General features: G+C 42.6%; 1 protein-coding gene across 7 annotated transcripts in view; it reads right to left on the reverse strand.

Moving 5' to 3' along the window:
• syne1a (spectrin repeat containing, nuclear envelope 1a) overlaps nucleotides 1–14,666 on the reverse strand; it is a 130,729-nt gene that overhangs the window by 48,682 nt on the left and 67,381 nt on the right. For all 7 annotated transcript variants that reach the window (XM_079643232.1, XM_079643231.1, XM_079643226.1 and 4 more), the window contains 12 exons: nucleotides 13,415–13,585; nucleotides 9,166–9,492; nucleotides 8,590–8,742; nucleotides 8,194–8,361; nucleotides 6,933–7,109; nucleotides 5,406–5,552; nucleotides 5,127–5,252; nucleotides 4,475–4,651; nucleotides 4,098–4,363; nucleotides 3,527–3,683; nucleotides 3,035–3,433; nucleotides 864–2,474 (listed from right to left, as the gene is read on the reverse strand). In XM_079643232.1, coding sequence (XP_079499358.1) covers nucleotides 864–2,474; nucleotides 3,035–3,433; nucleotides 3,527–3,683; nucleotides 4,098–4,363; nucleotides 4,475–4,651; nucleotides 5,127–5,252; nucleotides 5,406–5,552; nucleotides 6,933–7,109; nucleotides 8,194–8,361; nucleotides 8,590–8,742; nucleotides 9,166–9,492; nucleotides 13,415–13,585 — 3,879 coding nt within the window. The remainder of the gene's footprint in view (nucleotides 1–863; nucleotides 2,475–3,034; nucleotides 3,434–3,526; nucleotides 3,684–4,097; nucleotides 4,364–4,474; nucleotides 4,652–5,126; nucleotides 5,253–5,405; nucleotides 5,553–6,932; nucleotides 7,110–8,193; nucleotides 8,362–8,589; nucleotides 8,743–9,165; nucleotides 9,493–13,414; nucleotides 13,586–14,666) is intronic.

Genomic DNA, 14,666 nt, shown 5'->3' on the forward strand with positions numbered 1-14,666 from the left:
TCTTTCTACATGAGTTTCTACACAAGTGAAGTTAGAAATACAAGCCTTAATCGCTACAACAAGCATGGACCTGTGTGTGCATACATTGTCTGAAGATGAGTCAAAACCTGCAAATGTTTACATGTTTAATTGTCCAATAAAAGTTATGGTCTCATTTTGGATGTCCAATTTAGATATTCAAGTTGCCAGGAATTTAACAGTTTTTTCTCTAAATAGTAAAGGTCAGCACAAGAGTAATGCATTAATAATAACTAAAGTACTTATTAAAACTTTCTTGAATATTTTAAATATTTTAGCTTCCCTGGGCTTATTAATATTGATAGTATGGGCGAACAGGAGATGAAACATGATATTTAGCAGGTTCCAGTCTTGAATGAGGAGTTCAGGATATTACTTTAAAAGTTGGGGTAGGTAATTTTGGCAAAACCAGCTCGAGTGCGCTAGAATTTGAAAATACACAGCCGGAAAAAATCTGCCACTTCCTCACAGAGCCCCTCCTCCAACACACACGAACGCGCACATGACCAATGAGGGCACGAGATAAGTTTGTGCACAGATGGAAGGCTGACAGGCAGGTAGGCCATCCAATCATTTTAGCTGGGCCGGCTCAGATCATTGGTTGTGCTTTTTACAGTACTACGGCTTCCACAGATGACATTTGTTTATGGATTTTTTGTCAAAGCACTTCAGATATTCATTGGTATCGGGATGTTAAGAGCATACCATGGAATATAACAAAAAGTGTATCTCGAGCCCGTTTCTCAAACTTACCTACCCCACCTTTAAGTGGCTGGATTTGTATAAATAGGAAAAATAAAGGGATATAAAATGTCCCTATGACTGAGTCATTTAAACACACAAACCTGTTTTTTATTAATTCCTTGATGAACTTCAGCTCCCAGATGTTCCAGCTCCTGTAGTTTATCTTCTATGTGGGCAGGAACAGGGTTCTTTCTACTACAATAACTTTGCTTCTCTCTGCTACCTAAGGCATCTATTATCCTACATTTACTTTTCACTTGCTCTTCTACGATCTTCATTTTCCACACTTCCTCATGTACTTTCTCAATTCTAACTTCTGATAGAGTCAAAGGCTCTTCCGATTTGTCCTTGATAGTCCTCAGCCAATCCAACATCTTCTCCGTCTCCTTTTTAAAATCTTCATTCTTTCTGACCTTCGTTTCACTTTCATCCACAAAACTCTTTACTCCACACCGTAAGGACTGCAATGATTCAAGCTGCAGTGTAGTTTTCTGAAAGGCAACAGGATCAAACGTCAGACCTCCGAGGTCTTTAGTTTGTTGGTTACATTCTTCGGCCTGATATCTCACACGATCCAGACATTCAAGCAGCGAATAAAGGCTTGTGATTTGATCCATGGCACCTATTTCTTCGTCTGACTTAAGGGTTTCCAGCTTCTCTTTCACAGATTCAAACTCTGATTCCAACTTGTTTGATACTCTGTTGTGTTCAACGAGTGGTTTCAAGCAATCATCAAAGTGTTTAAGTTTCTCTTCAATCATCCGTTTTAGTTTGTTGTGGAGACTGACCAGGTGCAATGTCTCTTCAGCTCTGTATTGCTGACCCCTGCTGAGAAACCCCTCACATTTACCATGAAGCTCTCTCACAGCAGGAGTAATATGGAACAAACTCTCATTAATGTTTCTGTATTCATTCATGAGACGTAAGACAAGTTCCTCCTCTCTAATACTGATAGTCTGCTTCTCCAGATTGTCAAACTGCTCCTGAAGCTCCTCCAGTGCATTACCAGTGATATCAAAGAAAGTGCTGAACTCTTTTCGCTCTAAGATTATCTGTTGGACTCTGTCTTTTTTCTCTTTGGCTAGAGCTAGGATGGCGTTGTACTGCTGAGGCAGAGCGTTGAGCCTCTCATCTAGGTAGCAATGATCGATCCCGTTCAGAGTAGGGAGGATCTCCTGGCCTATTCTTTGGACGATTAGAAGAAGGTTTTCGTACTCTGAAGCTTGTTCGAGGACATTCTGAAAGCTCGACAGTTGTGTTTGCAACTCCGAGTTTTCTTCAATGTTGCTTAAATTGATTTCAGGGAAAGTGACGACATCTGCTCGTCTCAACCAGTGGCAAATCTTATCCAGGTCGACTTGGAAGTACTTCCTGGAGGTCAAGGCTTTCTCCAAGCCTGTGACACGCTGGGTTGTCCTCTGGAGGGCGGTTTCAAACACTGCCTGCAGCTTCTCAAGTGTCGACAGGGTTTCCGATCTCTCTTTGTCACTGGCATCTCTCTCTAGCTCTCGCCCTTGTACCCACAGAGATGCCAGCTCTCTCTGGTATGCTCGTAAACCATTCTGGACGCCCCGACAGGCTGCGACCTGTTTAGCTAGGTCCTCAGGGAGAAGAGCAATGTGGTCATCTATCAAAGCCCTCCTCTCCTGCTGCTGCACCCAAGACAGGGCTCGGCCCAGGCCTTGAAGAAACTGTGTCCTCTCTGTGAAGGCCTATAAGGGAAATATCAAACATTTAATTATCAACTGATCAAATTGGCATTGTTATACATTTCCCCCCTTTTGCGAGACCATTTACATATATCAAGAAATATTGTGTATAACACATATACATCTATTCACTAAGGTAATCAATTATGCATTATATATGCAAATTAATTTACTTAGAACATAGTGATATGGAATGAATTTCAAAAATATATGAATACAGAGGAGCAACTATGAAGAAAAAATTCATCCAAAAAAAAAATATCACGGTTTATTATAAACAATTTTCCAACTTCTTTTAAATCACTATGATCCTCATTCTACGTTTACCTTCTCTTTACTTACATCCTCTATTTGACCCCTTTTTATTTCCACTCTTTTTTATTTTTCCCCTTCTTAAAAATCAATTCAGGAGAAACGGAATTTACCATTTTGTGCTGACTGTATACCCTCAGTTTAACATGTTGGATAAATATGTCTTCAGATCAGAGGAAACTTAGATCCTTTAGGAGACAATAAAAATTCCACTTGCATCCAATATATAATACCAACATCCAGCTGTTTACCTTGCTGAGGTACTTCCTCCTCTGGGCCACCCGAGCCCCCAGAGCCTCCACCTCAGTCTGGGCTTGTTCAACGAGCTCCTGCAGGAACCTCTTCTCACTCAGCCCCAGCCTGGAAGCCACAGCCTGTGCCTCGCTCACTGCCTGGCCCAGCAGCTGCTGACGGGCCTCCAGCTCCACGCACACACTCAGGTGGTCAAACAGGAAACTCTGGGCCTGGTCGGGGGGTGGGCTGGCTTTCAGCACAGAGGTAAAAGCAGGCCGCTGCTCCTCCACCCACTCCCGGGCATCCCTCAGCTGGGTTTCAACCCGCGACAGATCCTCTAGTGTCTGAGCAGAGTCCTGGATCTTCTGCTGAATCAGGGTTTCAAGCTGGGACCAGCGCTGCTCCAGATGACCAACCTAGTGAAAGGAAAATGTGGTATAAATAGGGACCTAATTATAACACTATCATATGTTTCGGTCTGAAGAAGGAGAATGAGAAAGGAGCTCCACCTGTTGCTTGACCAGCTCCTTGTCTAGCAGGCTGAGTCGAGGCAGGATGGCTTGTCTCTGTTCTCTGAGGTCTTCTAGAGTTGCTCTCTGCTCCTCGAGGTCACTGGAGAGTTTCCTCAAAGCCTCTAGATGCTCACTTGTACTCTCCGTGTCAGCCCTACGTACACACAGGCATGGGTTGAAAGACATCCAGTCTATACAGTAGTATAGTTATTTACATATATATAATAATGCATTTAATTCAATATAATCTGATGATAGAAAAATACAATTAAAAGTTTTTTATTGTTTTGAATAACACTTTTGTTGATTAACATAAGCCTAACATGGACAAAACTTTAGGCAAATAAACCTTGGGGAAATTAAATCAATAAGGTTAACTAAATAGTATAGAAACTAACAAGGACATTTGACACAGCACTTACTGTAGAATAAAAAAGCATTTCTCGCACAAATAATACTACTGTACATATAGTAAATACTAGCGGTGTCAATAAATAAATACACCACTCGGAAATATAAGTACAATATGTTTAAACGTTCACAAAACTGAAACATCCCAGCTGGATACCTGGCGAGATAGTCCCATTCCCTGGAGACTTGGTGGAAGAGTTCCTCCACAGTGACAACAATCTCCTGGTACTCCACGCTGCGCTGCATGTCCTCTCCGCGCTGGGACTCCAGTTCTTCTGCCTGCTGGCCCAGATCCATCCAGCTCCTCCTCAGTCTCCTTATCTCCTCCAGGGCAGGAGAGACCTGTCCGTCTGACAGCCGACCAACCACTTCACTCAGATGCGTTACCTCAGACTGTTTCTCCCTAATCTGCTGGAGGAATTCCTGTTGGAAAGATAATTGATTTTCACAGTTTGATTACTTTATAAGTCTAAAAGTTTGCATAGACAATGACATTGAATCTTTGAGAATCACACAAACAGGCCAATCACAGACCTGTGCCTTGTCCAGCTGGTTCTGTGCGATCTTAGGCTCCAGCTCTGCGGGTCTCCTGATGAGGTTCTGAAGATGCTGCTCTGTCTCTCTCAGCTGGACCTCCAGATCTGCCTTCTGCTCCTCAATGTCCCTCCAGCTGTCGGCCACCTCCTCACAAAGCAGCATACGCTCCTCAATCTAGACACAAAAACACCAAGAAATCTATTTGAGACCAAGTATTTTTCTAAATAATATATTATATTTTTTGATTAAATTGGACAAATGATGCTCATTTCATGTTTATACTTTCATTATGGCTTCTACTAGGACATGTTTTCTTCTTTTCTATTCAAGCCACCCTAACAAAAAAGCTCAGTCTTGCATGCTTTCATTAAATTCAGAGAATAGTATGGCAAACCTTTGCAAAGGTGGATCCGAAAGGCGTGGGACCCAGATGAGTTATTCAAATTATTTCAATGAAATAGAAAGGGAATACAAATCTGACTTGGTTGTTGAATCACATTTTATCTGACTGAGGCAGCTTACAAAAAGTGACCATGTATCTTATTTGACAGTTTATTGGATTTTGAGCCACACAAATGTATATACACATCACTGGAAATTAGGTTTTTCACGAAATGTCCCCTTTAGAGGTTTGCTGAAGCTAACTGACCTGCAGTTTGACCTGCTGGATAGCTGCAGCTGTCCCTCTGACCCTCAGCTCAGACAGGTCACATGCTGAGCACAGAAGCTGGAGGTAAGTGCCGGCCTGTTCCTGGAGAGCCCGCTCATGCTTCACCTGCCACAAAAGTTTAGAGTATGTTAATGATTATGAGGTTTTATTGACTGATCACAGTTTAAAAACCAAAGACATTTATATTCATAAAGATCTTTGATGTTATTAATTCAAGTCTTATTAGAATAACAAACTCTTGGGAAGTGGCTTACTGACCTGCTGTAGGGCCATCTCCAGGCTGAGAGGGGGGTGTGCAGGAGGTTCTGGTTCCTCTGAGACTGTAGTCAACCAGGCCTGGCACTGCAGCAGAGTGTCATGGAGACTCACATGTCTCTGTAACTCATGATCCAGGCTTTGATACACCTATAAGACACGGACAGATATATTTCAATACTATACGCCTGGAGTGAACACTCTCATATTGTAGAAGCCTTCAGGAAATCAAGCAAGAACTAAAACTTAAAAGAAAATAAAAAAAATGTCTAACTAAAATGTGCAATAAAACAAATATAAACTGAAATAAACTGTAAATGCTGTAGGTAAAGGTAGCTTTGAAGCCAGCATAGCATGGCCAAACCAAAAGACAAATTAAATGATAAAAGCTGAACAAGTAGGCAGTTAAGCAGTGTTGAATTCGACAGGTGTTGAATGTGGAGGCGTCCATGCCCTCCAGGGGAGAGCGAAACAGCCAGGTCTGATTGACAGTGTTAATATGAGAGTCCGAAAGCGGGAAAGAAGGGGGGCATTTATTGGCAAACCGCCCAGTGTATTTGGCAAAGGCTAGAAGGCTGGCATGGTGGCAAGTGGCAGGCGGGATATTAGAGCTGTGTTGTGCTGGGACACAGTTGGCAGCCATTTTAACACTGGAGGCGCAGTTGTAGAGAAGCCAGCAGCGTTGTGGTTAAGTGTGGCTGGATCACACAATGCCAGATTGGATGTGCGAGTGCTGGTGGAGGTGGTGTCTTGGGAGGTGAGCTATGATGACAGAGTGGAGGTTGCCAAAATGACAGAGTGGGCCTGGATTAGAGGGCTTGCCAGATCTACTGAATAGTGGTGTGTGACCATTTTTGGCTTAGCCATGAAAAAGTAGAGTTGACAGGGGATATTCAGGGATTAATATGGTGAGATTGAGTTAGTGATTTGGCTGAATATGGCTGCTGCTGGGCGCCACTTTGGCAGCCTTAATTGGTCGTGCCCTCTACACTGGCAGTGAAGGGCTGTCTTGAGAGATGGGTTTAAGTGTCAGAATGGGTTAGGATTAAGTGGATGCCGAGGCTGTTGGAATATTAAACTCACTGATATGAAGAACGTGTGTGTCTGTTCATGCATATAAGGTAAGGTTAGATAAAATTAGGTAGGACTTTATTAATCCTGAAGGAAAGTCTTGAGCCAGAGAATGCAACCGAAGCATGAAAAACAATAAGCGAATGAGTGAATAAAAAGTAATACCATTGCCAAATAGAAAGAACAATAAAGCAAAATCCATTTAGTAAAATACAATAGAGGATTATTGCGCATAATATTGAAAGTAATAATGTGCATGATGTTGATATAATTGTTCTCAGTGGTCGCATGTGGAATCATCCAGGGATGCATGTGCAAATAAGCATGAATCCAATGCACCAATTTGTCATACATTATAAATGTGTGAGGACATTTCATTAATTCAAATACAGATTACATCTCAGCTTCCCCTCCTCCTCCCTCTGCATCCCCTCCCTCCCTCTTCTCCTCCTCACTCACTCTCTGTGCTGTGCTACAGATGGCAGAGTAGCTGTCTTTGGCGCCTTGCTGGTGAGCCTGGACCTGCTGTCTCAGCCTGCTCTGCACACGGTCGCTGCAGCCTTGTACCAGGTGGTCTCCTCGCTCCTTCAGGCCCACCAAGCGATCCTCAAAGCGTGCTATTTCCTCCATGATGGCCTGTGGGGGACAAAGTAACAATGTAGGATTATGTTACAAAGAGTCTCAAGTGGAGATGGTCCACTCATCAATAGGGATGGGTATCGTTTGAAATGTATCGATTCCGATTCTGCTTATCGATTCCGGTTCTTATCGATTCCCCGTTTCGATTCCAAAATTGTAAAAGAAAGAGGTCAAACGTTTAGATAATAAAAATATATTTAGTCTTTTAAGCTTTAACTAACATTTTTACAAATAAAAAATATACATGCAATACAAATATATTGCACAATAGCTGTGCTTTAGTTTAACTGAGCTATGCCTGTGGCAAGCTATTAACAGGCATTAAACTGTGCCTTGTCTTTTTCTTTTTTAGTGTAGTGGAGCCTCACTTCAGAGCGTTTACCGCGATCCATCTTTGGTGTTATGAAGTGACTGAGTTTGTGAACTGTCTACGGGAAGGCGGGGGAGCCTCGCTGTCAGCACAACTTACATGATGCCGTTTAAAAGAATTAAGGGCGGTGCCAGCCGTCAGCGTACCGAGCCGGCCGTCAACAGCCTGCTGACGACCGGCCGTTCTGTGATTCTCCAGAACACACAGATGGCAAGTCCGCCCTTACCCTGTATTCCACCGCGTTTAGAAACCGTTAAGCAGAAGCGAAAATGTGTATTTTGTTTGGGTACCCGGTACCCGGCATTTTCTTATCGGTTCTTATATGGAACCGATTTTCGGTTCCCAACCCTACTCATCAATGATCCTGGCTGTGTGTAACAGAATTATATGGAAGTACATTATTCAATTCAGCAGCAGAAATTATACAATTGGTAATGAGGACACTCATACTGTATGATTTCAGCTCCCTAGAGTTGAGCATAAAAACTATAGCATGCTCACATTAGAAGCAAAGTTAGGTTTGACTAGATTTAAGAGGTGTTCATTCCTTAAAAGAACACCAAGAGGATACTTTGACCCCAATTGTTCAGAAATACCAAATAGCTGAAGTCCGAATATTTGGAGTTTCCTAAAAAGAACGAATGCTTTCCAATCATATGCTACAAACCCGACAAATGACAACAACAAAAATCAAGACATGTGATTGGTCACCTTGTGCCTGGACAGCTGTTGCGTTGCTGCATCCAGGCTGCCGCCCACAGCTGGATCAGGAGTCACCATCCGGCTGGACATCTGGAGCAGCCAGCGCTCCACATCCTGGAGCTCGTTATGGTAAGCCTCCTGTTCCTTCACCTGGACCTCTAGATTCTCCACATGCGCCTGGAAACACAGACAAATTATAATGATTACAAAAAGCAAGAAATCATCACAACCACCTTCTTAAAGACTGAGTTCAGGCCCTCTTTCATTGTCAGAAGTACTCTAAAGAGAACAAATCCTTCTCAATCCTGTCTCCATCTAAATTAAATGTAAATGCATGTAATTGGTGGGTGTAGGAATGGATTCAATGTACAAGAAAACTACTTTTGTTTGAAGACCGGTTCTCACCATGGCAGAATGACAGTGTTCAGTGTAGTCCCTTTGCATTCTGTTCATTTTCTCTCTGATGGAGGGGTAGTGGACGGAGGACAGCAGGGCGTCTCCTTTCTCCACCACCGACCTGATGGATCCGTCACGGGACTGAACCGTTTGCAACAGAGCCTGGGGACACAGACAGACATTATGAATCTTCTTTAGTATCCTAGTCTAATATACAGTAGAGAACAAATTCAAACATGTGAGTATCTTATGTGGAGCTAACATTGTTGTATTGGATCATTGCTCAATATTAAAGGATCCCACCAGCTTTTAATGCATTTCTTAGCTCATATAATCCCAATGGGTTCTAGTCTACGGACAATCATTTTCCGAAACATACCATAGGCATTAATCATTATTAAATCCTTGCTATACTGAGAAAACATGGTCAGCAGTTATGGAGAAACATTAATGTGGCCCATTACGTTAATTATATATTCAAGGTTCAATTTGGCCCCACAAGGACACATTTACATATTATACTCGATGATTTCAATTCAAATAAAGTTTTAATGAAATGAGTCCATACAGTAGTTACTGCTTTACCTTATACTTAGCCAGCAGTGCTCTCCGTTGGTACAGCTCAGCTTTGGGCTCCACAGGGGAGCTGAGCATAGCCCTGGTCTCCAGCAGCCACTGGGCCTGAGCCTTATAGCGGTCCTGGAACTCCTTCGCCAGCAGTAGCGACCGCTGCAGGAAGCTGTGCTCCGTCCTCAGCCCACCGGCGAGCTCCTCCAGCTGGGCAAGGCGAGCCTCCACCTCCCCTCCTAAACTCTCAGCGCCCGCCTCGTCCAGGAAGCCTGCTGCCTTCTCCGCTCGCTCCCTCAGTGATTTCAGGAAACGGTGACCATGTTGGAGTTCAGACTGGAGAGTCTGGGTGAAAATGAGGAGAAATACATCTCAGCATGGCTACTGCTATAGTTTTAACAGCAAAACTTTATGAAAAAACACATTGAACCTGGGCATTTTACATACTGTGGACTTAAACAATACTGCTTTTCTGTTATACCAAAATTGTAGCATACAGGTTATGCTATAGGACTACTTTGAGTTCAACATTCAAACACAATATCACTGATTTCTTTGTCCTTCACCTATAGAGCTGCACCAGTCTCTCAGACCAGCCTGCAGTGTGTTTGAAATGCTTTGAACCCATCAGGTAGGCTGACACCTGCACAGGGAAATGTGAAGACTTGGAGTTCATGTTGTGGAGAAACCACAGTGAATAATATGAAAGGAGGACCCAATTATAAGGACCCTTAACAGGCAGCAGTAGCTGCAGGGGTTTCCAGGGCAACCACAACACACACACACACACACACACACACACACACACACACACACACACACACACACACACACACACACACACACACACACACACACACACACACACACACACACACACACACACACACACACACACACACACACACACACACACACACACACACACACACACACAAACACTCGATGGGACGCCATCTAGCTTTCATCATCAGTCTATTATTGCATGAGTAGCTTCCCACTGCAAACGCCCCAGACCTCCAGCTACTGACGAAGATAATACGATATAACAAGACCTTCGTCTGCACACACACGTCCATGTTTGCTGCTTAATATGAAGCTCCAGGCATGTTCATATTTCTAGTCACCGATATCGCTTGCTTAATATTTGACCTTAATAGGAGAGGCTCAATATATCTCACAATTATGCATGTGAGCTTAAACAAGGAAGTCCGCGGTAATTGCCACTTATAGTAGATTTAACTCTGTTTGACTCATTACCTCCACATTATATTAACCACTGCTCTCATCCATCATCAAGAATCCTTTTTAGTGATAAATGGAAAAACTTTAAAGGAATTCAATGGAAATAACTCTAACATATCATTAAATAGACAAAATTCCATAATTTGCCAAATAAATCCATGGTTAGCTAACCATCAACCATCACTACCCATAAGGGGAGAATCACTTATAGCCGAAAATGTCTGTGCGAACTTCAAACATTTAAATATGGGTTGTAAGGAATTTTGCAATTAGAATACACCACCTAAGTTATAAAGAGAACTTTTTTATAATAATGAATGAATTGAAATCTTTAAATTATTTAAACCTCCTTAGTTAGAATGCTCAATCAAGCTACACCCCACATGCTAACAGCTAACAAAAACTAGCAGTAGATGTTTAGAATATATAAAGAGTGTACTTGTCTCTTGGCTATAATCTCCTTATTAACTAAATAATATCATAGATTTAGCTAGATGTTCACTAAAGTAATAAAACTAAAACTTCCCTGAATGGATGTAGTCCTTGCATAGTGCAGTAGTGTTGGCAGGTACATTGGCTGCACATGTGACTGGAGCATGCACGATGCATGCTGCAGAGAAATCTAATTTGACTAATTTCCTGCATATGTATGGGTTTTCTATTATCTAAGTTGACTATTGAAATTAAAGTTTTAAAATGTATGTTGCGCAAAATCTTCCTTTAAAATGTTAAATATTCAAGAAATATTTTTAAATGTTCTACAAACATAAGCTGGAAGGCTGCTTGAACTCATAATAATTGACCAGTGATAATACTATGATACAGCAGTCGACTGTAGATCTGGTGAATTGAGATCCTGAACAGTGTGTGCCCTTTATGCTGTAAACTGTCAGCGCCAATTATCCATGTCAAGTGTCTCTTGCACTCGGTGTAAATGATGAGCGATAGAGATTCTGTTACTTATTCTGCATCAGTTATCAGGCTTCATTATCTACTGTAATACATCTACTGTGGCGCTGACAACCTTGCTCATCAGTAACACTATCTAATATTTAGAACAACATTACTAAGGTGACCCTGTGAGCAGCATTTAGCTCTGCTGTCACCGTGTCTCTGTTTTGAATGTATGGTAGCTACTGTATGCAGCACAGACCATATTGTATTATGCATAAGGCAGAAATCTTAAGGGGGAAATGACCTTGAACATTTATGAAATGTCAGTGAAATAAAAAGTATGAAAGGGGAAGGCGTCAGGGGGGGCTTAATTAGGAGGAGACACCCTTTTTTGCATTTTGCCCTGTGCACAATTTCTGTAGAAGACAGTGAGTGTAGGACGCTCTACGGAACACTCTAGGGAAGAAACTACTCTATAAAGCAAAAAATCAAACAACTACATTGAAAAAAAGTGAAAATATGAATATTCAATGAGTTGGAACAGAATATGGGAAATAGTCAAACGTAACAATGTTGCAATTAAAATGCACAAAACTACAATATTGCCCTCTTCAAGTTGAAACATGATTCTGTTCAGCCTTCTGAAAATCTAACCATTGTACCATATCGTTATATTATATGTTCATTTTCAGATACAAGCAGTGGGCAACAATACTATACGATTCATATTTTTGCAACTCCGAGTCAAAAAGAGTCTAAATCCAGCCAATGGTCCTTAACACAGCTATTGACTACTGGTCTTTGAGTCAATGTATAATCATCACAGGCAGCTCTCTGAAAAGCTCTCACCACGGGCGAATGAGTAAGTGATGAAGCACCGGCGCATTATCTGCAGTGCTGGAAGGACACATGTGGCGTGTCTTCAGTCCTTCTGCAGAGACAGAGCATCGATCCCAGACAAGGATCACTGCAAAGCCCATACCAGATGATGTATTGTAAATGTGTATTTATGTGTTTCTGGAATGCGTGTGTACGCGTGTGAACAAGACAAAGAGAGATTTGATGTAGAAGAAAGGCAGTGGAAAAACGTGTGAAATCACTGAGGATTCACAGGTTTCAGAGTTTGCTGCAGCTTGTTAGCTAGCACTTTGGATAGGATAGGTTTGGTGTGTGTGTGTGTGTGTGTGTGTGTGTGTGTGTGTGTGTGTGTGTGTGTGTGTGTGTGTGTGTATGTGTGTGTGTGTGTGTGTGTGTGTGTGTGTGTGTGTGTGTGTGTGTGTGTGTGTGTGTGTGTGTGTGTGTGTGTGTGTGTGTGTGTGTGTGTGTGTGTGTGTGTGTGTGTGTGTGTGTGTGTGTGTGTGTGTGTGTGTGTGTGTGTTATGTGAAGCGGTAAGGGCACTGCATCAATTACAGTGTCTGTGCCAGCAGGCTCCTGACACCGGCGCTTCTTCTTCCTCTTCTTCACCGTGGGAGGTCTCTTCCCTGCTACCAGGCTTCCTCTAAAGCGGCACTCGCTTTGTCTTCATAAAGAGCGGATCGATACACACATACTCTTCCAATCCTTTACACACTCGATAGGAACTATGCCAAGCAAAGCCATAGTGTGGATTTTCTATTTATTGCATTTTTGTGCAGGGCTACTTTCCACCACTGGCTATTCCACAAAAAGAGCACAAAGACAAACTGTTCAAATGATGCCACTAGAGTGAGTTTCTAGAGATCTACCCACATATTGTAGGTATACTGAATGCTTTGAGAGCTTCATGCATATTTGTAATGGGTAAGCACATTTTATCTGCCAAAGAAATCTGGAGCCTTGATGACTAACAGGTACCGTATGTTGCTTGGCAGAAAACATGATTGCACAAGGACATTTTTGCTGGCTTGGATATTCGACTCGTATGAGTTGGTGCTCAAATTCTCCACTACAGCCTGGAGTCTTGCTAACTCATCAGTTTATCATCCAACGTCTGTGCTGATTTATTGCAACCTGTTCAGGGAGGTGTATTAAGCACTACTCTGCACATGGTATCCAAATACTTCACTGGCATATCAGGCTTCAGAACTGTGACAGTGAAACACTCTACTGTATCCACGCAGAACAGAACAGATGTGGGTTTATCAATACCTCTATTTTTTTCATCTTCTTGTCCATGGCGACCCGGTCCAGAGATTCAGAACTGTTAGTTAACGCTGTGAAGCTTTTCTGAGTGGAGCTGAGCCAGTCAGTGAAGGATATGCAGAGATTTTCAGCCTCTTCGATGCTCTTCAGCTCCTCCTGAAGCTGCTTGATGGTGTCCTGAAATACATTTGATGAGAAGTCAGAAATAAAAGGTAACAAATGTTTTTTTAGAACAATTGAACAGACATAGTTTGATACCCTTAGGAAGTATTTCACAGGTTAGAATTGTTTGTGAGACTCTTCAGACTGTATTTGATCAGGGGAAAATTCAGGAAACATGGTCTGAGTTTCTTTCTTTTTAAGCTGTGGGCTGTTTTATCTTGGCCACAAAGGACTAAAAGCTCTCTGATCCTCTATCAAAACAGAAAATATCCACTTCTCTCTCCATTCATCTGCAGAATGTCAATAGCATCCCTACAAGGTGAAGAGGGGTTTTTATGTTTTTGACATATTATCCACTTGACTGAGATTTTGAGTCAATAGCAGCATGAGGACGGAGAGGGTTTCTTGCAGGTTTGACACATTATTCACTCAACTTGCAAATCCTGTGGCGAGAAGCCCTAATTAGCATATAGTGCTGAGTGCACACCTTTTCTGACTAGACAGAGGTAACAGCTTCCCACCTCAAGCCCATCTGCCCCCCACTTCACAGAGGATAATTACAAGCATCCTTGGTATGAGAGGGATGTCATGTGTCTGTACACTGGCACTGAATGTAAGTATATGCATGCTTGAGTACATTTTTAGAGAGGAAGGAAGGGGTGTGGGTATCACAGAGAAGCAGAGTGAGGGAGTGAGGGGGGAGACACACACACACACCCCAAAACTCAGATGTGTTAGTGAAGGTGTAAAAATCAATGGAGTGAAGGCAAAGCTTTTCCACTCCTGGTGCCGAGTGTGAGATTGCCTTCTGTAGCGATTAATTACAGCCTTAGCCCCAGACCAGAGAAGCCCCATTGATTTTCCTTTAGCCCCCCCCCCCCCAGAGGAGCAGACAAATAGAGAGGCCGGATCTGAGTATACAGAGCAACACAGGCTGGGCTCACAGGCATAACTCTCAAAGCTACTTCAATGGGGTGTTACAGAAACAAAGACTACATACCCTCACTGGAGCAAGTTCCATGGTGAGAGATAACCATGTGTGAGAAGCCCACTGTGGGCAGAGACCCCAGTGGCAACACACACAGCTCACATTCCT

Source organism: Notothenia rossii (assembly GCF_949606895.1).
Source record: "Notothenia rossii genome assembly, chromosome: 8".
Classification (NCBI taxonomy): domain Eukaryota; kingdom Metazoa; phylum Chordata; class Actinopteri; order Perciformes; family Nototheniidae; genus Notothenia; species Notothenia rossii.